The 26,624-nt window shown below is 40.5% G+C and overlaps 2 protein-coding genes across 2 annotated transcripts in view; one reads left to right on the top strand and one right to left on the bottom strand.

Annotated features, from left to right (window-relative positions):
- Positions 1-472: 472 nt before the first annotated feature.
- LOC138962759 (exodeoxyribonuclease-like) lies at positions 473-17,509 on the top strand. The gene is made up of 8 exons (XM_070334709.1): positions 473-663; positions 897-953; positions 1,113-1,295; positions 2,161-2,359; positions 5,951-6,022; positions 6,516-6,662; positions 11,250-11,430; positions 15,461-17,509. The coding sequence occupies exons 1-8, from the start codon at positions 535-537 to the stop codon at positions 15,576-15,578; spliced, it is 1,086 nt and encodes a 361-aa protein (XP_070190810.1). The 5' UTR covers positions 473-534; the 3' UTR covers positions 15,579-17,509.
- Positions 17,510-18,464: 955 nt separating this feature from the next.
- LOC138962749 (uncharacterized) overlaps positions 18,465-26,624 on the bottom strand; it is a 95,883-nt gene continuing 87,723 nt past the window's right edge. Inside the window, exons 5-8 of the mRNA XM_070334698.1 lie at positions 25,380-25,631; positions 24,911-25,090; positions 22,904-23,631; positions 18,465-21,500 (exon numbers count right to left, since the gene is read on the bottom strand). Coding sequence (XP_070190799.1) covers positions 21,483-21,500; positions 22,904-23,631; positions 24,911-25,090; positions 25,380-25,631 — 1,178 coding nt within the window. The 3' untranslated portion in view covers positions 18,465-21,482. The remainder of the gene's footprint in view (positions 21,501-22,903; positions 23,632-24,910; positions 25,091-25,379; positions 25,632-26,624) is intronic.

Below are 26,624 nucleotides of genomic sequence, written 5' to 3'. Positions count from 1 at the left end.
TTCTATAACTGGCGATGATAGCCGTGGAGCGATGGTGGTCAGACTGAATGGGCGTGGGCAGGTTCACGGTTATGCCACGTGATTACTATTTGACAGATACAAAGAAGATTAACGGAGATGAAGAAGAAAAGCAACAACAAAACAAACAAACATAACTGTCTCATTGCCAGAATCAGTTGAAGCGGTTGTAAGATCACAACTGGTATACCCATACAGGGCCTCACTCCGCGAAGCAAAATTTAGCAGCAAAACAATCGTCATGTGACCCTGACAGGGCCTCACCAAGGTATATACCAAAAACTAGGACTGACTTTACTTTTTTTGTATAACTATTTATAAGCCTAAACTTGTATATTTGCATTACAAATTATTCAAAAAGGTTTTAATACTAAGTTTCTGTTTAAATCAAATTAAAATACCGACTCTTTCTATTTTAAAAAAGGAAAATAAAATGGGATCCATGTTTTGTAACAAACCCAAGCCGGCATTTCGCGGCTTTGTTGTTGTCTGCTTTTGCTGAAGTGGCTTGTGCTCATGCTTGCGAGTTTCTGTCGATCTATATCATCAGCTTGCGCAGTCGGTTGCAATCGGCAATTTCTGTATTTAAGTGACGCAAAACTTGTCATCAGACAGTACGCCATGCCACCCAAAAGGAAGGCAGCCGTAAGTTTTTTGTTTTGTTTTTCTCTGTCCCTTTCTCTCTCTAACCCCCCCCCCCAACACACACATACACACACACCCTCCCTATCTCCCCCTCCCCAGTGCTCTTATCCAGAAACATACGGTGATATTCTCTCTGTGTCTCTGTCTTGTCTAAATATTGGCATGTTCTAACAGGCAATGGCGCTTGTATTCCTTGTCTTTTCCTGAGATAACTTGATTGATTTGTTTTTCAGGCAGCCAAGCCCAAAGCCACTGCAAAAGAAGATACTGCAGCTATCGAACAAACAAAGGTAATTCCATGGGGATATTTAGCACGAAGAAATATGTATGATTTTTTCACATGGACATGTATAGTTAATTAGAGTGTCAATCAGTTAAGTTACTTAAAGAGTAAAATTTAAATAAACTATGATTGCTTTGAACCTATATAATTCTCTTCTCACTCTCAGGAAGAAGACACAGGTGAAAATGGAGCGTCGTCAACCACAGAACCTCCCCCAAAGCTGGCCAAGAAAGTTTCCGACGGACTGAAATCTATGGACTTCTCCTCTACTTCTAAGACGGAAGATGAGAGGGCCTGGAACTTCAAAATTGCATCATGGAACGTCAATGGCGTCCGAGCCTGGATGAACGTAAGAGACATTTTTGCAGGGCTTTTCGTTTGAGATGAAATATGCAGTGATTGCTTGTTAAGTTGTTTATGTTGTATTCTGGAAAAACGCTATTGAATGTGTCATTGTGTGCCTTCAATTCTCAAACTGCATTGTAGATTATAGGACATTAACTAAGCAGAGTGCCTAGGATATATCACATGGCTGCCAACCCTCCCGTCTTTTTCATGAATCTCCCGATGTTTGAAATCCGTCACAAAATCCCCAAATTTGTTTGATTTTCCTGAAAAGGGCATTTTCTAAAAGAATTTGTGAAAGCAGCCACTTTTTGGGGGACAAAACTGGTGAACAGACGCTCTGGTTTAGCAAAACCAGCCAAGTCGATGTGCGCATGTACGGAAAAGAAGTTGTGCTTCTTTTCGGTTTTACTTTTAGCCTTCTAAAAATGCTGCCGAAAAAAGAAAAAAAATCAAACTCCAAAGGCTAAAGTGAGGTTTTTACTGCAGTATAAGACAAACTATGACTTAAAATATTATCGACAAGGCAGACAAGGGCCTTCTGCAGCCCCTGTACCCCCACAGGAATTTCATAGTCATAAGGTTGGCAGCCATGCTACGGGGGAACATGTTTGTTGAATGCGTTAAGTCTGTTCAAGGATGATTTAGCTGGAAGTGAAGCGTACTCTATTTTAGTATTTTTGCAGTCATCATGTTTGCGATTGGTTCATAAGGTAAGGTTGAAAATGCTCTAAATGAAATATATGATAAATCCAGTGCACTGTTTTCGGTTTAAGAACGCCTGTTGTTAAAAGTTTATATAGTATACACAAATCATCAATGTTCATATTTTGTGCAATTATTACTATGACACCTCTTCACTGTTGCAGAAAGATGGCTTGTCCTACCTGTCCCAAGAAAAGCCAGACATTCTTTGCATCCAGGAGACAAAGTGTTCACAAAACAAGCTGCCCAAGGAGTTGAATGTGGACGGGTACAAGGCCTACTGGTCGTCTGCTCAAAAGGAGGGCTACGCAGGGACTGGCTTGTACACCAAGACTGAACCCATCTCCGTCAAATATGGCATTGGTCAGAGTTTTCTCCCTTGTATCATTTCATGAATATCGACTAGCTTGGCTGTGAAATCAAATGCACACACAATTTTAAACGCACATTCCTTCTTGGTAGGCTGTCTTATTAAACTGTCAAGGCTTTTGAATGGAATAACTTACGAGCATGATTTATTTTGGACACATACCAAAAATCTACAAATATGGCTGTTTTTTGTGCAGAGCAGTAACTTTTTGGTTTTTGCTGAATTCATTTTGAAACAGTAAAAGTGACACTCAGATATCAATCTGCACTCATGCTCAGCGCTTCAAACTTGTCCAGTACAAACGTAAGCAACATGGCTTCCGCAGTTTTCCCCACTTTAGTCCCATCATCTGGAATGAACTGCCCTACAATGTCCGAAACAGTCAGTCGCTCCCCTCCTTCAAAACCAACCTCAAGACACACCTTTTCAAACAACATTTTGTCGCCGATTAGCTCTGTCCTAAACATTATTCTCTATGAGTACTTAACCTGGTGTGTGTTTGTGTATTTGTGCATGTGTGCTTGTTGTGAGTATTAGTCTCTTGTATATGTTTGTTTGCAAGTTTTGATGAGTATTTTCCTTTTCATTTGAGACAAATTGTATTAGTTGTATATATCGTGTTGTGTTTTGATTGAACTTGACATATATATGTGACCCTCCAGCACGAAATGAGTCGCATGTCACCTTTGCATGATTCTCATATTTTTACATTTTCCTAAAGAGTTTTTTATGCTCTATCCAGTGGTGAAACCCGTTTTAGAAAAGAGGGAAAACTGTTTCAGTTATAAGCCTGTGACTAAGGTGACCCTCACACTGTTACCAGACACTCCCCGGGCTTACATTTAGCCTAGCACAGAACCGCGCGAGGTGACATGCGACTCATTTTGTGGTGGAGGGTCACATATATGCCAAGCTGTTGAGTTTTGGTATGTGCCCACGTAGAAAGAGTTTTATTCCATGTAAAATATACTGGACAGATCTGTTGTGGTGTACATGCAGGATCAATTACAAGAGACAGAAGATATCTTAACCTTCCCCAATTTAGGGTTCAGCCTGGGAGAAAAAGTCAATGGGACATTTGTCCCCCTCACAAATTCCGATGGGACATAGTCATAGGCAAAAAGAGTCAAAGATGCAAAATTGTGCAATATGTTGTGATTTGAGAATTAGCCGCAATATTGTGTTATCTTTGTGTGTGTGTGGTTTTGGTTTTTTTTCACGGTCAGAGAAAAGACTTCATTTCAAATGTTCAATGTGAGGCACACCCAAATGGGTTAGCAGCAGTATCAGAAACGGCATGTTTTCTTAGCAAAGCCCCCCTAAAATTCCCGTCAGTGCCACACTGACTGCCTCTCCCTCCTTGACAAAAGCTTCTGGTTTTAACTCCCTTTGCTCATCTAATTTCTAAAGCGTCCTTATGGTCACTGATCGTCAGATGGCTGTAGTAGTTCAAACAAGTCGCGTAAGGCGAAAATACAATATTTAGTTAAGTAGCTGTCGAACTCACAGAATGAAACTGAACGCAATGCCATTTTTCAGCAAGACCGTATACTCGTAGCATCGTCAGTCCACCGCTAATGGCAAAGGCAGTGAAATTGACAAGAAGAGCGGGGTAGTAGTTGCGCTAAGAAGGATAGCACGCTTTTCTGTACCTCTCTTTGTTTTAACTTTCTGAGCGTGTTTTTAATCCAAACATATCATATCTATATGTTTTTGGAATCAGGAACCGACAAGGAATAAGATGAAAGTGTTTTGAAATTGATTTCGACAATTTAATTTTGATGATAATTTTTATATATTTAATTTTCAGAGCTTGTTTTTAATCCGAATATAACATATTTATATGTTTTTGGAATCAGCAAATGATGGAGAATAAGATAAACGTAAATTTGGATCGTTTTATAAATTTTTAATTTTTTTTTACAATTTTCAGATTTTTAATGACCAAAGTCATTAATTAATTTTTAAGCCACCAAGCTGAAATGCAATACCGAAGTCCGGGCTTCGTCGAAGATTACTTGACCAAAATTTGAACCAATTTGGTTGAAAAATGAGGGCGTGACAGTGCCGCCTCAACTTTCACGAAAAGCCGGATATGACGTCATCAAAGACATTTATCAAACAAGTCGCGTAAGGCGAAAATACAATATTTAGTCAAGTAGCTGTCGAACTCACAGAATGAAACTGAACGCAATGCCATTTTACTCGTAGCATCGTCAGGCCACCGCTCATGGCAAAGGCAGTGAAATTGACAAGAAGAGCGGGGTAGTAGTTGCGCTAAGAAGGATAGCACGCTTTTCTGTACCTCTCTTTGTTTTAACTTTCTGAGCGTGTTTTTAATCCAAACATATCATATCTATATGTTTTTGGAATCAGGAACCGACAAGGAATAAGATGAAAGTGTTTTTAAATTGATTTGGACAATTTAATTTTGATAATAATTTTTATATATTTAATTTTCAGAGCTTGTTTTTAATCCGAATATAACATATTTATATGTTTTTTGAATCAGCAAATGATGGAGAATAAGATAAACGTAAATTTGGAGCGTTTTATAAATTGTTATTTTTTTTTACAATTTTCCGATTTTTAATGACCAAAGTCATTAATTAATTTTTAAGCCACCAAGCTGAAATGCAATACCGAACCCCGGGCTTCGTCGAAGATTACTTGACCAAAATTTGAACCAATTTGGTTGAAAAATGAGGGCGTGACAGTGCCGCCTCAACTTTCACGAAAAGCCGGATATGACGTCATCAAAGACATTTATCAAAAAAATGAAAAAAACGTTCGGGGATTTCATACCCAGGAACTCTCATGTCAAATTTCATAAAGATCGGTCCAGTAGTTTAGTCTGAATCGCTCTACACACACACACAGACAGACACACACACACACACACACACATACACCACGACCCTCGTCTCGATTCCCCCCTCTACGTTAAAATATTTAGTCAAAACTTGACTAAATATAAAAAATGAAAAAAACGTTCGGGGATTTCATACCCAGGAACTCTCATGTCAAATTTCATAAAGATCGGTCCAGTAGTTTAGTCTGAATCGCTTTACACACACACACACACAGACAGACAGACAGACACACACACGTACATACACCATGACCCTCGTTTCGATTCCCCCTCGATGTTAAAATATTTAGTCAAAACTTGACTAAATATAAAAATGACAGAAGAGGCTTGCAGGTTTGTCAAGCGAGAAAATTTACTGGATTGGCTGCATACAATGCACGATACATATTTAAACAGCCAATCACAGCTTGTTACACAATCTCGGCTTGGCGCGCACTTTTGCTTTGCTTAATTCCGAAAGCTGTACTCCAATGCAAAGTGTGCATACGTTGGCGCAGTGGTAAGTGATCTCAGTGCGCCCTTTGACGCGCTGAAGGCAATTGTAATGGGACATTTTTAGATTTATTGTGCCAATGGTGCAGGTTGCACTAGTAAACCGAACCCTGCCAATTGGTTCAAATTCAACCACTTCTGTTCGTACTTGTCCTCTTTCTCTCCAGGGGGATAATTCATATACCGGTAGTTCTTCATTGATGTTTTTTTCATATTTCAGGCATTGAGAAACATGATACAGAGGGCCGAGTCATCACAGCTGAATATGAAAAGTTCTACCTTGTTACTGCATGTGAGTATCTGAATGAGTTTTTTTAAAGCAGAAAAGAAGTACCATGTAGTAAAGAATACTCAGACTATATGGTTAACACTTCAGAAGAAAATTAGATCTTCTCCAGAGGTGAAAGCAAAGGCCTGTGGGACCGAAACAAGGCTTTATTTCAAAAAGGATGTTAGACATGACTGGCAGATTTGATGATGTATTAGTCCAGCGACCAGTGTTGGGCTGGTTCCATCCTAGCGATGAATGAATGAACGGCACCGATTGCATTCAGGAATTCATATTTCAATCGCCTATTATTTCAGCACAGGGGAGAGATCGAATATCTGATCCCTCATCCTAATCTCAAGCACAGACCTTGGGTGTTACAGCTTGTGAAAGCGGGCACATTGATCTGTGTGTGTTGTGAAAGCGGGCACATTGATCTGTGTGTCTTGTGAAAGATAACGATTGTTGCAGACTGTCTAGTACTGACAGATGCTGATTGTTCCTGGCCATCTTGCAGATATTCCAAACTCAGGGCAGGGGCTGGTCCGTCTTGGCTATCGTACCAAGGAGTGGGACCAGGATTTCATGGCCTACATGAAAGACCTGGACAAAAAGAAGCCTGTCATACTCTGCGGAGACCTCAACGTTGCACACCTTGATATAGGTAAATATTTTCTCTGATGCAGAGAGATTTAGAATACAGTGGAAACCACACACCCCCCCCCCCCCTTTTAAACAACTACACAAATCTGAGAAAGTTGGGTCTTGAAAAGGAGGGTTTTTTTTAAATGGGGGTAAATTTACAGGATGTTATGTACAGAAAATCCAAATAAAGTAAGGTCTGATTAGGGGGGTGGGGGGGTCTTAACTCATTGTCTCCCAGGTACGGATATATCCGTACCCACTCACATGGCTCTATCTGACCTGGTACGGATATATCCGGACACACAGTCGCTTCCTGTAAGGTTGATCTAACGCCTGCATTCCAGCGTGTTGATACACAGTTACTACACAGTTACTACAATTCTGAGTGACCTGCTGCAGCACAGCTGGTCTCGGCTAAAAAAAAACTTGGTCAACATAGGTGGGGTAGAAAGTGTTGAGAGATGGTTTCCATAATGTAACAGAACGTGTTCTTTCCATCTACAGTGGTACCTCCCATTATGCCTTCCAAAGATCTGAGAAAATCAGGTCCGACTACTTAAAGTTTTAAGGATTGTCTACAGTGGTGTGCTTCTACACATTTCTAGAAATGTATTCTTGTCTGATTTTCATATAAACTGGTACCTTTGACAAAAGGACACACTTGGGGCCAGCCGAACGTGTCCCTACGTTGCAGGTGGCCTTATTGCATATGTACCACTTTATTTGCGTGCACATAATAATTATGCCAAGTTCACAGTAAAAGTCAACATGTTTTGGGAAACATGAATACGTGACATGTAAAAAGGTAATACCATCTCATGACATCTTACTTTTACCAGAGAGAAACCCGAATTTTCATGAGGGTAACCTAACATGTCTAAAAAAAGAGTTTTTAAATGAGGCAGAGTGATAGCTTAAAGGTAGCAGGATCAGCTGAATTTTGATCAAAAATCGTTTTTTTAAGCTCAATACAGGCAAATCCGGATAAGACGAAATTGAAGGGACCGAATTGTTATTGTGTCCTATCCGAAATTTCGACTTGGTCATAGTACAGTGGAACCCCTCTCTAGCGACCTTGAAAATGTTGACAAAAATCGGTCCTTATGGAGGGGGGTCCTTACAGAGGGAGGGGCGGGGCCACAAAGAAAGTCACCTCAGATTTTCTTAAAAAAAGAAAACAGAGAAGTTTGAGTTGCTGACGACCGTTTCCTCAAGCAAACTGCTTCGATTTCATGTTTGACATTGTCGATGGTGTCCACCAGTTCTGGTGCATGTTTCAATGCAAAAAGAGTTAGTTTCTGAGCAAGCATTTCTTTACAGCAGTCCCTGCAATGATGAAGGCCCTCCGAGAAAGAGAGTGAAAAATCGGCCACCGTTCTCAGCATCGCGTATCTGTGTGTAACCTCTTTCATTGACAAGATACTCTTGTTTCCCTGCAGCCTTGACCAGTGAGTCGGTTACCTAATCTGTGAACCCTTCAGTTGTGTTGCTTTGTCAAAAGTTAGACACAGTCAACTAGTTTTGCTCTGAGTGAACAGTGCAGGTGACACCTCTCTGGCCACAGCACCAAACAGTACATGGCTGGGGGGAGAGAGAGAGAGAGAGAGGGGGGGGGGGGGGTTGCTGGCTAAACTCAGTGGGGTGTCCGGTGTCACTGAAGTCAGCAGGAAGAGCATTGGAGAGAAATAGAGAGGTGTACTCTTCCAAACAATTTCCAAGGATCAGTTGTCAGGGCTTAGGGTAGTCAGTGAGGGAGAGTGAGAGCTGTTTGTGTACAGTCCGACTGAAGAGTGAAAAGTCACTGCCACAAGATCGGCATGCAGTAAATAAAGCCAGACAAGAAGAATGATTATGACATGCGGCTCTATCTGCTGTTTTTTTTTTTATTCAAACTGGTTTTCAACGCTTATTCTCACAAAGCATCTGCACACCTGCCTCTGCCTCTGTGCTGTGTTTGTGTGGCTGCTTTCGTATGATGTCAGTGCATGGTGAGTGCGTTCACTGCCTTGTCACCACTTCCCCACCTTTTTCAGAATGTTTTCTTGGAGTTGGATAATTCTCCTTACTCCTCGCCCCCTCCTTACTCCTCGCCCCCTCCTAACTTCAGTTCATACTTTATTGCATGCCGACTGACCAGTCGGTGTGGCGTCCGTGTAGAGAAGAAGGGAATAAGGTTACACAATGCGCTAGTGTGAGACGCCGTGTTTCGAGTTGCTGTAGTAAATATAGAGTAAACTTTGTCTTTGGGACTGACTTTCTGTTGTGTGCTATCCGTCTTTCGACTTACGTAAGAGAAATCCTATTTCGAGCTCAGGGTACTTTGTACACATAGATAAAGAGGGATAATTCCGGACCAGAATTTCTTTGTGTGCTAAGCGAATTTTTGACTTAACCGTTTGTGAGTTAGCTGGATTTGCCTGTATTGTGATTACACTTTTTATTTAGAAACATCATTTCTGCAGCTATACCCTGCATATTTCTGCACAATTTTATGTAGTCTTTTGGTAATTTGCAATCTAAGAAACCAAGAGTGCCTGAAATCTGGTCAAAAAAACAACATGGTGGCCATATAATACTGCAATATTATTCGTCATATTATATGACCTCCCTGCACAACCAGTGTCTTATTAGACAAAACTCTAAAGGGAAGTAACTACGGTTTCAAAATGGCTGCGCCCTGAGCATATGGATCACTGAAGTGTTTTATTTGAGTGTGTTTCTGGGTGAACTGAGTTTAGCATGAATACGAATACGAATACTTTATTATCTCATACAGAGAAATTTCAGTGTGGTGCACATTAAAAGACAAAACAAATAATAAGACAACAGATAAAAATACCATACGAAGCATACTACACTCGCGCACGCATATGTACACTAACAGGAATAGTAACATGATTCCAAATAGGTTAAAAGTTTAACGCTAAAAACTATCATTATCACAGGACTAGATATGTCATTGAACAATATTTATCACAGGACTAGTCATTCGAGGGTTATCACACTCATTCATCACAGAAATCAGTGCATATGTTCACCGGCACACATACTAGTTTTAATTAACTTAGGTATTTAAAAAGCCAATTGACTTTGGAATAAAACTGTTCTTGGTTCTGAGCGTGCGGAATCTGGGAGTGCGGAGGCGACGTCCTGAGGGCAGGACCTCAAAGCATGTCGACTGGTCAATGTATTCAACTGTGTTCCGTTTGTCAAGATTTCACGTTTGTTGTGGTTTTTGTGTCACTGTTTCTCTAATTTTCAAAGAATATGCATGAAACTTGGTCCAATCAAAGAGAACATTCATGTATATATCTAGCTTTTGTCATACCAAATTGTTCGTAAGTCTGATACTTTAAAAACTTTTGAATGTTTGAATATTTGATTTTCATGAATATAAATAATTTCGCAAATATAATCAAAGATCCAGTAAAGCAAAACCACAAAAGATTTTCAAAATCTGATATGACAAAAGCTTTAGAATGGTGTAAACACAAGGTTGTGTCAAAATATGAAGGATGTAGCTTAAAAACGGAGGCAGATAGACCTAAAAACAATTAAGTAAGAATATCGCAATTCCGTAAATTGATTTTCGACATTTTTCATTAAATTTAATTTTGTGAGAAAGCCAGTAAAGATAGGCAACATTACAATATGTTTCCTGAAAATTAGGTTTGTGTTGATGATTTGGGCCAAATTCTAACTCAAACAACCAAACCAAACTGAAAACACAAAATTGGAACAAAAATACCCAAATTTCAGCTCCTGCTACCTGAACAATTGAGAATAAAAAACGCTCGCGCTGGACCCGAGTACTCTTCAGACATTTACACACACACACACACACACACACACTCTCTCTCCCTCACTCCTTCTCTCTCTCCCTCTCTCTCTCTCTCTCACACACACACACACACACTACCACATCTCCATTCTAAAACACGTCACGTTCCAAATCAAAAGACGACATTCTATTTTCTTACGTCACTATTCTTGGTTTACGGTACCATTCGGCGGCTTTGCTACGAGTATGGCATAGTCTTGGTTTGCCGAGACCTTGCACCGTTCTATCAGACTGCCTGGCTGGCTGTTGCACCGCGAATTCCTCCCACCGCCAAGTCGTTTTTTTGTGGTTTATTTCGCATTTAGGTCCCAGGTAACATGAAGTTTTAATACGATCAATCGGACCTATTATCAAGTTAGTGTATCAACTTTTGAACGAACTGCGCCCAGTAGTTTCCCAGCAATAAGCTGTTAAGTCGAGACACACACACACACAGACACACAATTAAAGTCTGCTGGACCCTAGTACTAACGTACTCGGGGATAAAAGGGAAATAAGCACTCTAAATGCACAGGGCATGTGCAACAAGAGTAAGTGAGAGTTTTGTTGAACCAGTCTCTATATAATACAGTGGAACCCCCATTTTAAGACCTGAGAAAATCAGGTCTTAAAAAGGAGGGAGTCTTAAAATGGGGGGTCTTTTAAAAGGGGGGTTCTAATGTATTGGATTTACTTTCCTTGTCCTACCTTACCTGTGATCAGTTAAAGAACTTTTAAAGTAAAGGCTGGTAAAGACTTAACTTCATATTCGTGAATCTCTTCCAGATCTGACTAACCCGAAGCAGAACAAACGTAACGCTGGCTTCACCCCGGAGGAGCGTGCAGAGTTCGGCAAGCTGCTCGAGAGCGGTTTCATCGACACGTTCCGCACGCTGTACCCTGACAAGGAGGGCGTGTACACCTTTTGGTCAAACTTCAGACAAGCCAGGGAGAAAAACATCGGATGGTAAGAAACTTGACATTTTAAAATAAATTTATAATTTTGTTGTACATTTAAAAGTCCCATGAAGCTGAAAAGGTTTCCAATTTTGTTATACACAGTCAGCAACAAAAAATAGGTATAGGTCCCAGCGTTGATCGCTGTTAATAAGTTAAGTTTAAAGGTATGTTTCATACAAGTGTGTGAGGCAGCTGTTTTCTCCCAGAGGATTACTATGATCTGTGTGTGCATGCGTGTGAGCTGGTGCACGTTAAAAGTGTGTCAAGAGAAATTTAGTAGACGTATTAGCTCTTGTCGCTGATTTAAAGTAAGGCCAAAAAAAAAAAATTGTCTGTTTAGGGTAACATGACCAAAAAAAGTAGGGTCGGTAGGTAGGTAGGGTTTTTTTTGTGTTTTTTTTGTGTTTTTTTTGTTGGCTGAACATTCACTTCTTATATTTGATGAATACATGTTTCAAAACTAACGTATAAATAAAACAGAGAGAAAGGGAGAGAAAGAAACGCCAAATGTCTCTTTTTAGCATTTTTACCTCTTTTTTTTTCTTTTCTTTTTTGAAATCCAAAAAAAGTTTTTGGGTCGGCGCCAAATCGATAGGGTCGGTCGGGTTACCCTAAACAGACAATTTTTTTTTTGTGGCCTAATCATAATTCTGTCCTATTCTGTGTCCCTTCCACGCATGTTGATTTCGCATTGAGGGCACTGATATTCAAATAGTTTTTTTAATACGTGTAATATCAAAACTCATCACAAAACGTCACTCCACTGCAAGGAATATCAAAACTCATCACAAAACGTCACTCCACTGCAAGGAATATCAAAACTCATCACAAAACGTCACTCCACTGCAAGGAATATAAAAACTCATCACAAAACGTCACTCCACTGCAAGGAATATAAAAACTCATCACAAAACGTCACTCCACTGCAAGGAATATAAAAACTCATCACAAAACGTCACTCCACTGCAAGGAATATAAAAACTCATCACAAAACGTCACTCCACTGCAAGGAATATCAAAACTCATCACAAAACGTCACTCCCCTGCAAGGAATATAAAAACTCATCACAAAACGTCACTCCACTGCAAGGAATATCAAAACGTCACTCCACTGCAAGGAATATAAAAACTCATCACAAAACGTCACTCCACTGCAAGGAATATAAAAACTCATCACAAAACGTCACTCCACTGCAAGGAATATAAAAACTCATCACAAAACGTCACTCCACTGCAAGGAATATAAAAACTCATCACAAAACGTCACTCCACTGCAAGGAATATCAAAACTCATCACAAAACGTCACTCCACTGCAAGGAATATAAAAACTCATCACAAAACGTCACTCCACTGCAAGGAATATCAAAACTCATCACAAAACGTCACTCCACTGCAAGGAATATCAAAACTCATCACAAAACGTCACTCCACTGCAAGGAATATCAAAACTCATCACAAAACGTCACTCCACTGCAAGGAATATCAAAACTCATCACAAAACGTCACTCCACTGCAAGGAATATCAAAACTCATCACAAAACGTCACTCCACTGCAAGGAATATCAAAACTCATCACAAAACGTCACTCCACTGCAAGGAATATCAAAACTCATCACAAAACGTCACTCCACTGCAAGGAATATAAAAACTCATCACAAAACGTCACTCCACTGCAAGGAATATCAAAACTCATCACAAAACGTCACTCCACTGCAAGGAATATCAAAACTCATCACAAAACGTCACTCCACTGCAAGGAATATCAAAACTCATCACAAAACGTCACTCCACTGCAAGGAATATCAAAACTCATCACAAAACGTCACTCCACTGCAAGGAATATCAAAACTCATCACAAAACGTCACTCCACTGCAAGGAATATAAAAACTCATCACAAAACGTCACTCCACTGCAAGGAATATCAAAACGTCAATCCACTGCAAGGAATATAAAAACTCATCACAAAACGTCACTCCACTGCAAGGAATATAAAAACTCATCACAAAACGTCACTCCACTGCAAGGAATATCAAAACTCATCACAAAACGTCACTCCACTGCAAGGAATATAAAAACTCATCACAAAACGTCACTCCACTGCAAGGAATATCAAAACTCATCACAAAACGTCACTCCACTGCAAGGAATATCAAAACTCATCACAAAACGTCACTCCACTGCAAGGAATATCAAAACTCATCACAAAACGTCACTCCACTGCAAGGAATATCAAAACTCATCACAAAACGTCACTCCACTGCAAGGAATATCAAAACTCGTCACAAAACGTCACTCCACTGCAAGGAATATAAAAACTCATCACAAAACGTCACTCCACTGCAAGGAATATATAAAACTCATCACAAAACGTCACTCCACTGCAAGGAATATCAAAACTCATCACAAAACGTCACTCCACTGCAAGGAATATCAAAACTCATCACAAAACGTCACTCCACTGCAAGGAATATCAAAACTCATCACAAAACGTCACTCCACTGCAAGGAATATAAAAACTCGTCACAAAACGTCACTCCACTGCAAGGAATATAAAAACTCATCACAAAACGTCACTCCACTGCAAGGAATATATAAAACTCATCACAAAACGTCACTCCACTGCAAGGAATATCAAAACTCATCACAAAACGTCACTCCACTGCAAGGAATATCAAAACTCATCACAAAACGTCACTCCACTGCAAGGAATATCAAAACTCATCACAAAACATCACTCCACTGCAAGGAATATCAAAACTCATCACAAAACGTCACTCCACTGCAAGGAATATCAAAACTCATCACAAAACGTCACTCCACTGCAAGGAATATCAAAACTCATCACAAAACGTCACTCCACTGCAAGGAATATCAAAACTCATCACAAAACGTCACTCCACTGCAAGGAATATCAAAACTCATCACAAAATGTCACTCCACTGCAAGGAATATCAAAACTCGTCACAAAACGTCACTCCACTGCAAGGAATATAAAAACTCATCACAAAACGTCACTCCACTGCAAGGAATATATAAAACTCATCACAAAACGTCACTCCACTGCAAGGAATATCAAAACTCATCACAAAACGTCACTCCACTGCAAGGAATATCAAAACTCATCACAAAACGTCACTCCACTGCAAGGAATATCAAAACTCATCACAAAACGTCACTCCACTGCAAGGAATATCAAAACTCATCACAAAACGTCACTCCACTGCAAGGAATATCAAAACTCATCACAAAACATCACTCCACTGCAAGGAATATCAAAACTCATCACAAAACGTCACTCCACTGCAAGGAATATATAAAACTCATCACAAAACATCACTCCACTGCAAGGAATATCAAAACTCATCACAAAACGTCACTCCACTGCAAGGAATATCAAAACTCATCACAAAACATCACTCCACTGCAAGGAATATCAAAACTCATCACAAAACGTCACTCCACTGCAAGGAATATCAAAACTCATCACAAAACGTCACTCCACTGCAAGGAATATCAAAACTCATCACAAAACGTCACTCCACTGCAAGGAATATCAAAACTCATCACAAAACGTCACTCCACTGCAAGGAATATCAAAACTCATCACAAAACGTCACTCCACTGCAAGGAATATAAAAACTCATCACAAAACGTCACTCCACTGCAAGGAATATATAAAACTCATCACAAAACGTCACTCCACTGCAAGGAATATCAAAACTCATCACAAAACGTCACTCCACTGCAAGGAATATCAAAACTCATCACAAAACGTCACTCCACTGCAAGGAATATAAAAACTCATCACAAAACGTCACTCCACTGCAAGGAATATCAAAACTCATCACAAAACGTCACTCCACTGCAAGGAATATCAAAACTCATCACAAAACGTCACTCCACTGCAAGGAAATACTTAATATTTACTTGATTGCAGTGCAGTGAAGTTTGGTGATGAGTATAATTTCTTTCAATTCATCACGGTTCATTAGTCCATTCTATGAATGCATGTTTCTTTTATTTCTATGTGTGCAGGCGCCTGGACTACTTTGTGATGTCGGAGCGATTTAAGAAGAATCTCTGTGATAGTGTTGTTCGGCCTGCCGTCATGGGTAGTGACCACTGCCCATTGGTTCTCTACCTGGCTTTGTGAAGTGGACGATCATCCTTTTAACACCATTTGATCATAATGTTTACATTGCTTTGAGAATTGGCGGGCATCCTTTTTACACCATCGAATGATATTTCTACCTTGCTTTGTAAAGTAGAGGGTCATCATTTTTACGTCATTAGACTCATGCCTAATTTCTGGTGCTTTCATTGTAAATTTTCCACAATTGTTTTCACCAAAGACATAGGAAATCTCAGTATTGTTTTACTTTTTTAGTTGATGTGAAAGTGTCCTATCCTGTGTACTTTTTGTGAGGTAGGTAGAATGGTCAATAGGGCTACAAGTGTGTGTGTGTTGTTCTCTTTGAAACAGTCATTTATGTTGCATCAGCAAGTTTTATTACTCATCGTAAATAACCTGTTTTTCACCGCAGATATGATGTTTTAGGTAGAATGATCAATAAGGCTGCAAATGCGTGTGATGTGCTCTTTGAAATAGTAATTAATGTTATTATTCATCATAAGTAACCTGTTTTTCACCATATGAATTGATGCACATGTTCAATTTTTGTCACCTTGCAGTGTTTTAAGGCCTTGCGTTTTTCCATTCCCCTGTCTGTAAATTTATCTCCCTTTGTTTTCAAGACTTGATTTTCTCAGACTTTGGGGCGCCTTAAAATGAGGGTTTCATTGTAACTAAAATAAAGTTGTGCTGATGTTGAATTATCCCTCCCACACCCCCCCCTCCCACACCCCCAAATCCACCGCGCACCCACCCCACCAAATCTTTTTTTAATTTTCTCACAATCATGCAATGAAAACATGCACTGTTCTTATAGTTTATATGCTGAATTGTTGTTGGTGTGTGTAGTTTTACTTTCACAATTTCAGTGTTGTGAACTTTCAGTGTGTAATTGCATCATTAGTTTAATACTGATTTAATGGATTATTTACAGGAGCATCTGGACTTATCTATAATGTACTTGAGGAGTCAGAGTCTCAAGATAAACAAGATAATGCTTGATGTTTGCAAATTAGCATGTTGAAAATGATCGAGAAATCTCAAGGTTTACAAATCTCTCAGTCGCATTCCTTCTGAGAGGTATTGTGTGTGGACCTTTGAAAATGATGTTTTGTTTTTTAACCTAATTTCCTGGTATGAGTTCCAAAACAAAATTGCATACCAGTTAGTGAGTTAGTATGTGTTTTTCAGGATGTCAAACGTCCTGAAGCCCCCCGCGGGTTAGGGGGAGTCCCATATTGGTTGGGACGAGAAAGAATTTACCCAATGCTCCCCAGCATGTCGTAAGAGGCGACTAACGGATTCTGTTTCTCCTTTTACCCTTGTTAAGTGTTTCTTGTATAGAATATAGTCAATGTTTGTAAAGATTTTAGTCAAGCAGTATGTAAGAAATGTTAAGACCTTTGTACTGGAAACTTGCATTCTCCCAGTAAGGTCATATATTGTACTACGTTGCAAGCCCCTGGAGCAATTTTTTTATTAGTGCTTTTGTGAACAAGAAACAATTGACAAGTGGCTCTATCCTATCTCCCCCCTTCCCCCGTCATGATATAACCTTCGTGGTTGAAAACGACATTAAATGCCAAATAAAGAAAGAAAGGTCTTAAAGAGGAGGGAGTATAAAGAAAATGTGGTTACATTTACTTTGATAATGAACAGAATGTCGGACAAAAACAGAGTCTTAAAAGGAAGGGAGTTTTAACAGGGGGGACTTTTCCGCGAATCCGCGGACACAACTTACGAATTCCGCTGGGGTAATCTATTTTTCCGCGTTCCATTTCATCACAGTATCTATAACTTGTTGACTGAATGATATGGAGAGAAGTGAAGATGGGACAGAACACTGGAGGCTTGAGAGTTAAATTGTGCTGACTGAAAACTAATGATTACGTTAGTATGCACCATTACAATGTTACCATTGTTGTGTGAAAGTTTTTTTTGTTTGGTTTGGTTTGGGGGGAGGGGGGGGGGGAGGGAGTGAGAAGAACGTCTTTTTTTACCTGATCCAAACGAGTTGAATTTTAGTCTCAGAATGCACCAGATTGCACAGATTTTAATGTACCGTTTCAAAAAATTTCGGGGGAGCATGTCCCCGAACCCTCCCGAGAAAAAAGGGATTTCCTTGTTTTTCCTCACAAGAGAGTCCCACCCCTGTTTAACTTGGGGGGTCTTAATAAGGGGTTCCACTGTACTGTCTAACTAAACCAGGGGTGCGTGTGGTTGTGCTGAATGCCGAAACATTTTGTTTTATGGGTGTTCTGGCGGCAATGGTCTGCCAGAAAATAAATACAACTCTGAAGCAAGTGCATGCACAGGAAATTCACAGACCTTTTGGACCCTCCATGCTACTATTCTGAACAATCCTTGTAATAACTGGGTTATAGTGTTTATCATACTGACGTTGATTGATATGCTTTTATATTTAGCGTGCATCATTGCAATATGGTGTTCATGACGACAAGTTTTTTATAATTATGTGAGAGGCAGCAGATTTCACTAACAAAGGGCGAAAAGTGGGTATAACTTGCAAACGAATGTCTGAAATAAAGAAAACGAAAAAAAATGTTTCAATGATGTGTTTTGGTTTTGCTTTGCGTGCGAGGTAAAGCCTGAAACAATGGTGTCATTCATCTCAAACACACTCATACATACACTCACACACCTACACACACGCACAAACACACACACTTTCAATAACACTTACACACACGCACAAACACACACACTTTCAATAACACTTACACACACACTGCACACTTGCAAACATACAAACACACACACACTTTAAACAGTAATACATTCACACACACACACACACACACACATTGAAACTGCAGACTTACAAACATATACACTCACACACACACTTTAAGTAACACGCATACATTCACACACGGACACAAAGAGTAGTTTAAAACAATATTTAATTTATTTTGTGGAATTCACCATTTATATCACAATAATAACAACCAGAGATTAAGTTTTAGTTAATTTTGCGAGTCCATTTGCAAATACAGCTTTGTTCAAACGCATTCAGGATAATGATCAGATTAAAAATAAACCTGCAATTGTCAGATTAAGTTCAGAAAATGTCCAAAGAATTATAATGTGGTAGAATTTGAAATGTTTTTGAATACAGAAAAATTTTTTAAAAAATAATGACACTAGAGGACTAACTGTTTTCCTAATGACTTGCTGGTTTCGCATGTCTCTGTTTCACCAATGCTTGTTTTAGTCTTTTACAGCACAAAATACGGCTGTTTGTCAAACCTTTAGCATGAGTTTATCGTATATCTTCTGAGACAACTCAAAATGGGATTGTCAGCAGAGACAACAGAGTGTGGGTTGAACTGGTAAAGGATGATGGGTCCGGGATTACTAAAAATGGTTAGCAACCGTCATTTTTTATTTGTAGATCCCACCAACCATACAGCAGTTAGCCTTGGATTAATTAAGACGTTGAAGACAGCAGTGGCGAAAATCCAAGCGAAAGATTCCAAATAAGGTTTTTGTTTTACTGCAACTGATTTGCTACAGCGCATGTTTCTGGATTATTATTTTGTGTGGGTTAATCTTTCTGCTATTGATCAGCGCACTTAGGTTAGTCCAAGTGATTGTGGGACAACAAGTGGATGTAACTTACAAAAAAAATGTCTGAAATAAAGAAAAAGACAAACAATGTTCCAATTATGTGTCATGGGATTCAAAGTGATTTGGGATTAATTCAGTGGACATGGAGTAATTGAAAGTAACTGTGGTCTTGACTCTTCTTGGCAAGAAGACAATCATGGAGTACTTCGAAGGACTGAGCGCTTCTGGGGTGATAACGCGAGACAACTCCTGTGATCTTGCCGCGAGGTGGCGCCAGTTACCAGCCGAAAGAAAGAAGGGGTATAACCTCACCAGAACCGACCATTGTCTGTTTACTGTATAAAATGCACGACTTACACACGAACTGTTACCAAACCGATATGCTATTTGGGACCAATGAAAGTTTTTTTCCTTTCTCGTGTGGTCGTGCCGCGAGGTGGCGCCAGTTACCAGCCGAAAGAAAGAGGGGGCATAACCTCATCAGAACCGCCCATTCTGGTCTTGACACGAAGACTTGTGAGGTTATGTCAGTGATAAGGATACGATTTTATATTGTCCTGTGAGGTTACCCTCATGGAAAGTTGGGGTGCTTTCTCACTGGGGAAAGCGAGCTGCCATACAGTATACAGCGCTACCCAGCACAGTAGAACTAGTCTTTCCTTTTTTTTCTTTTTTTCTTTTTAGCCCAGAAGAGAAACTTAAAAATCAAAAACTATGACAGACACCTGTAAGGTTATTGGAATGTCGCCAACACATGTTCACAACTTTTCGTCAATAAAGCACAAAATTATTTATGTGGGAGAAGCATCAACAGTTACACACGGAACGTTTTCAACATTAAACCACTTTAATGATATATAAGCACAACCAATATGTCACACGCGTAACTGCTTACCTTTACACAAACGATTACGCCACTGATATATTTAATATTTTATATTCTCTTGGAATCTGTTCGGCCTTACAGTTACTATACATGTATATATATATATAAACACCTTGTCGACTGGATGCGTCACCGGCATATTTATGGCATTGTTAAGTATGTTCTGTTTCTGATGCAACAGCGTTAAAATCATGTTTGTATTTTGACAGTCTAGCTTATAGGGCTGATGATTGAGAGGGAGCCGAGGGTGTAAGCGTGTGTGCAGTGACTCCAAGAAAACTACTGGGCGGATGTTTTATTAATGAATTCTTCAAGAAAATGTATGCACAATTTTTGTTCCCGATAAAAATCTTTTATGACGTCCTATCCGTCCGCGAAGAAAACTGAGGCGGCACTGCCAATAGCATATTTTTGTCAAGACAATCTTTGATCCTGTCAGGAGAATGCGACTGTCTTTCTGCTAATCGAAGTTTAAACATTGATAAGTTAACATGTTAAATGATTAACAATCTGACTGCAACTGACATTTCAGACACAGAAGAAGTTTCATTGCCAGTATTCTTTATGAATTCATGAATCCAAAAATATACAGATATGTTGTGTTTGAATAGAAAATATCCTCCGAAATAAACGAAATGTGGCATATGCAAATCAGGTTCACTGTTGGCATATTTTTTCCAAACCGGTTCGACCTGTCACAGTCGCCGGGTGTCGGCCAGCCAGAAATAGTCAGTCCCGTTAAAGACTAACTGAACCGGCGTAGTTCTGTTTCACTCTTTGTGCCCGATATATGTACTGCATCTTCCGAAGATGTTCTTGTTCTTAAGATTGTATAATGCCGGTCTAATAACAAAAGCTATTCTGACAATAACAAATGAAAGATACATTCACCAACTACTTCATAACATCCAACATAATGCTGTAGGGATGGAACCACTGACAAAGTTGTACAGAAATAATAATATGAACGTTTCTCACATCGCAAAAATTGCACTGCAATGGCTGAAGCGAATCAATGTGACTGACTCTGTTTTGTAAAGCTAATATCCCAGTAAAATTGATAATCATCCAAACCCAAATCGATATTGCATTGTATAAATTGAGACCTGAAAAACAAAATAAACAGAAACAAACAGGGTAAGAACTTCATATAAAAGTAATGATGATAACAATTACGTACGGTGGCAATGTACATTTCGCAACAATGGCACAAAGGACAAGACAATATGGAAACAAGTCAATTCTTTGGACATGACAAGACGTTAAAGGGAATGATTACTTTGTTTCTTTTATTGTTTCTGTCTCTCTCTTGCTTTTTCTTTCTATGTCGGCGCCATGTTCTCCTGTGATGGCTTGTGCACACACAAGCAAATCACTGTTTCTTTAATCATTGTATACTTCCGCTGTGTGGCCTGCGTGCAGCAGTCTTCACCCGCCTCAAAAGCGCTTTACTTCTTCCTGTAATCCTGCAAGAGATAATGATTTGCTTTATTGATTTCTGGCTTACCTTCCCATGGCATCTGTTTGTCTCTGTATCTGTCCCTTTGTCTGTCTGTCTGTCTGTCTGTCTGTCCTCTTTCACTCTCAGTCTCTCTCAGTCTCTCTCTCTGTCTCTCACTCTCTCTGTCTCTCTCTCTCTGTCTGTCTGTCTCTCTGTCTCTCTCTCTGTCTGTCTGTCTGTCTCTCTTTCTCTCTTTGTCTCTCTCTCTCTCTCTCTTGGTAAAATAGCTCCCACTCTCTTTCATTAAAAACCCACGCCTCAGTCTCTCTCGAAGGAAAATCCCTCCCCTCCTCAGCCACAAAATTTCTCTCTCTCTCTCTCTCTCTCTCTCTCTCTCTCTCTCTCTCTTCCTCTCTCTCCCCCTCTCTCTCTCTCTTCCCCTCTCTCTCTCTCTCTCTCTCTCCCCTCCCCCTCTCTCTCTCTCACTCTCTCTCTCCCTCTCTCTCTCTCTCTCTCTCTCACTCTCTCTCTCTCTCTCTCTCTCTCTCTCTCTCTCTCTCTCTCTCTGAGCCCTCCGGACCAATAAAATGCCACTCTTTCTGTTTTCCTTGGTGTTTTATGAAGGCATAGCCACCAAAGCAGCCGTCACCTTATGTTGGGGATTCATTGACATTGGACATCCATATTTACACTCAAAACAACGCAAATCCCTGTGCAATCCTAGCAAAACATTTGGACGTTTCCCATGATTTTTCCTTCTCGTCAGTTTGATGTTTTGCAATAAAGGTTCACTAATTTCTGCCCAAGTTGCAAAACAACCTCCCACACACACAAAACAGAAACAGACATCACATATATAGTTATTAGATTCTTGAGCCGGTCAAACATCCCCAAAGCGAGAAAAGACAAAAGTTCTTTATTTCAGAGCAGAGAAGAAGGAATCTCACTGAGGAAACTTGAATCCCATCAAAAAAGCTTAAATCTCAGTGAACATGACTCCTATCAAAGACAGAGGTTTTCATTTTCAGAGAAACAGCTGAGTTTTTTCACCCCAGGCGCATGATTTATAACATTATGTTTTAATTACAAATCTGACTCGTGTGAAGACGGTAATTTTGCACACACAAAAAACTCTGCAAAAACAAGTATCTCCGAAAACCTTACTTTTAGGTCAAGTAGAAATCGTTTAAATCCTGACAGTCCAATGGCAGACAGAAATCTCAAAAAACATTACTGCTATGGCAGGCAGAAAGCTCAGAAAACCATACTTCTGCAGCAGGGAGAAATCTCATAGAATCTTACTCCTATTGCAGGCAGTCATCTCAGAAGACCGTACTTCTGTAACAAGGAGAAATCTCATATGGCAGGTAATCATCTCAAAAAGCCTTACTCTTATTAAAATCAACAACCTCAGAAAAGCTGACTCACATCCAAGGCATCCAGATAAGATGACGGTTGGCGGGAATCAGCCAGAACCATGGCCAGCTTCTTTAGCCGCCAGTAGGCATCGTCATAGTCCCGCTTCTCCTGCGACGGAACGAAGGCACCCCAGTGTGTGTAGGGCTCGCGGGCGAAGGGGTAGAAGTACCTTTTCCTGCGGTTCCCGGGAACCATGCTCAACATTTGACGCTTGCCAGGGGTCGGGTAGTAGTCTGGCTCCTCCACCTCTTCGGGGTAGAAGGCGGGCTCCCAGGCCGGGGCTTCAACCTGGTTGGGCTCCCACCCGGCCGGGACCTCGAGGTACTCGGGTTCCTCCCACTCCGGGGTGTACTCAGGGTAGCCCTCTTCCGCCGCCGGGTAGCCACCGTTGGAGTTGCCGTTGCCGTACCAGAAGTAGCCCGGGTAGGTGGAGTCCTGTCGGGGTGGCTGCTGGTTCTCGTAGAGAGACGGGTAGAGGGCCATTAGGTAGGCGATGAGCTCCTCCATGTCCGCCTGGCGTTCCTCTTCCTGGGGGTCTTCCTGGGGCATCTCCTGCCTGGTGGGGTAGTACAGGTCGTCGTCGAAGAGGTCTCGCTTGGTGCGCTTGGATCGGGCCAGCTGCTTGCCGCTGCCGTTCCGACGGTGGAGACGACGGCGGGCCAGGGAGCGACGTCGGCGTTGGAGGAAGTAAGAGCGGGGGTACTGGTAGCCGTAATTCACGGGGCCGTGGGCACGACCTGTGGAGCCGAGAAAGTGTTTAGTGTTGGTGCTGATACTACAACAAGTCGGCTTGAAAATAGTAATGCGATATAACGGGGGATGAACATCAAGTCTATTCAATATTTTTTACATTTAGTCAAGTTTTGACTAAATGTTTTAACAGTGAGGGGGAATCGAGACGAGGGTCGTGGTGTATGTGTGTCTGTGTGTGCGTGTGTGTGTGTAGAGCGATTCAGACCAAACTACTGGACCGATCTTTATGAAATTTGACATGAGAGTTCCTGGGTATGATATCCCCGGACATTTTTTTCTTTTTTTTCATAAATGTCTTTGATGACGTCATATCCGGCTTTTTGTAAAAGTTTGTAACACCCTCATTTTTCAATCAAATTGATTGAAATTTTGGCCAAGCAATCTTCGACGAAGGCCGGATTTCGGTATTGCATTTCAGCTTGGTGGCTTAAAGATTAATTAATGACTTTGGTCATTAAAAATCTGAAAATTGTAATTAAAATCTGTTTTTATAAAACGATCCAAATTTACGTTTATCTTATTCTTCATTATTTTCTGATTCCAAAAACATATAGATATGTTATATTTGGATTAAAAACAAGCTCTGAAAATTAAAAATATAAAAATGATGATCAAAATCAAATTTCCGAAATCGATTTAAAAACAATTTCATCTTATTCCTTGTCGGTTCCTGATTCCAAAAACATATATGATATGATATGTTTGGATTAAAAATACGCTCAGAAAGTTAAAACGAAGAGACTCTGAGGTACAGAAAAGCGTGCTATGCAGCACAGCGAAACCACTACCGCGCTTAACAGTCTCGTCAGTTTTACTGCGTTTTGCACGAGCGGCGGACTACGGTCATTGTGAAAAAATGCAGTGCGTTCACTTTCATTCTGTGAGTTCCACAGCTTGACTAAATGTAGTAATTTCGCCTTACGCGACTTGTTTTTTAATCTGCCTGCAGATTGAGTGGTCTTGAGCTTGCTTGCTTGTTTGTTTGTTTGTTTGTTTGTTTGTTTGTCTGGGATTGTTTTAAAATCAGAGAGTTTGACAGGCAAACATTTTTTTAATTTACGATTTCCCGATAAGAGCTTGTACTTTGTAGCCATGTTAACTGCTCATTTTCAATTTGGAATAGTTTCGGGGCAAAGTTGATTTAGAAGTCTCAGATCTTTGAACGTGTTCCTTAATCATTATAGGCATAGGTAGGCTTAACGGAACTGATCCCACATACAGAGTTAAAATTAATCTAAGATCAAAATGACTATTGACGCTCACCGTAATCATCACCGTGAAGAAGGATGTATTTCAGTAGGTTCTGAGTGTAGTCACCGGAGTCTGCATCAAGCACCTCCCCTTCTTTGTTATTCGCATTCTGATTGGCCACTTGCATCAGCTCCGCCTCAGCTGATCCCTCCTCTTTTGCAGCCTCATCCTCCTGTCTGGATTCCTCATTTCCTGTTATTTGAGTAACATTGTATTGTTATTTCAGAAAATATGGCTTTTAAGAATGCAAGCAAAAAAGAGCTGAAAAGGCCGTTCATAGTTTTATTTCAGAAAATATGGCTTTTAAGAATGCAAAGAAAAAATGTTGTCATATATATTGTTTGGTTGTTTAAGAGCAGATGAACCACACTTTTCCATCCATTATGCAATTGTATGGACACTATAAATTATCTTATGTCTTATATTTCATGTCGTATGTCGTATGTCGTATGTCTTATGTCTTATGTCTTCACTGACTCACCTGAAGACTCAGCGGCGGCATTGTTCTCGTGAAGTTCCTTCAGGAAGCTCTCGACGTCGTCGCTCTGGGCGTCTTCCTGGCCCTGCATGGCCTCCTCGGCGTCCGCGTTCTGGCTGTTGAGGGGAAGATTTGCACCCAAGGCCAAGGGGGTAAGGATCTCTGGTTCCAGCACTGGGAACTGAGCCGCTGGGACGCTGTTGTCGTTCGCGTTCGCGCCTGAAGCTTCTTCCTCTTCGACCGCTGCTGGGTTTTCTGAAAAGAGGAGAGAAATTAAAATGTGATCACCTTGAAATAGGCATTATTAATTTCAATTTTTAAAGGACCTTGAAATAGGCATTATTTGATTACATTCGAGAGAGTTTCTTCTTCTTCGGCCGCTGCTGGGTTTTCAGAAAAGTTGAGAGAATTTTACCGTGATGACCTTGAAAGAGGTCTGATCTTGTCACTTTCAAAGAACCTTGAAATAGGCCTAATTTGTTTACATCCAAGGAAGTTTCTTCTTCTTTGAACGCTGATGGGTTTTACGAAACGTGTAACAGCGTATGAGCAACTCCCACACACACACTCGCGTTTTTTGCACGAGTGGGTTTTTACATTTAAGCGACCCCCCTCCCCCCCCCCCCCCCCCCCCCCGCCCCCTCCCTGTTATGGCAGCAATTACTCCGTTTTCGAGGAATGCGGCGTGCTGGGCGTCTTCGCGTTTCTGTAAGAGTTGTTTTCTTTGGTGCGTCTGACCGGCTCAACCTTTGAAGGTGTCACGCGCACCATGTCAACACTAAGGAGCCAGCTTCACTGGTGCTGGTGTTTGGACAAGAGATCCATAAATCTGTACCAAGGACAAACCGTAACATGACCTGTCTTTTGCACCCTGAGACTGCGGACTTTTGCAACGAATCGCATGGCGCCTTAGAGAATAGACAGCATTTGAAAGGAACAAGCGACTTTCATCATCTTATTCTGCTTATCATTAATTACTTATTATTGTAACCGTGTGCCGAAACACTACGATCACCTCGAGAAGCGAAGTGCAATCAAACAGGATTGAAAATGTTAGGGCTAATTTCTTAGCCCTATAAAAACTGTTATGCAAACCCGAAGGTTTCCATGAACATACAGACAATCGGAAACTACCAGACCCCATCACAAACAGAACTCTACAAACCACAGGTGTTGACTTTAAAGGCCAACAACCCGGGTGCAGAGTCCGTTGTGAAAGGAGCGGTAGCCTCCCCTGTCACATTATTA

Source organism: Littorina saxatilis, linkage group LG3 (assembly GCF_037325665.1).
Source record: "Littorina saxatilis isolate snail1 linkage group LG3, US_GU_Lsax_2.0, whole genome shotgun sequence".
Taxonomy (NCBI): domain Eukaryota; kingdom Metazoa; phylum Mollusca; class Gastropoda; order Littorinimorpha; family Littorinidae; genus Littorina; species Littorina saxatilis.
This window is presented reverse-complemented; position numbering and strand designations above follow the sequence as displayed.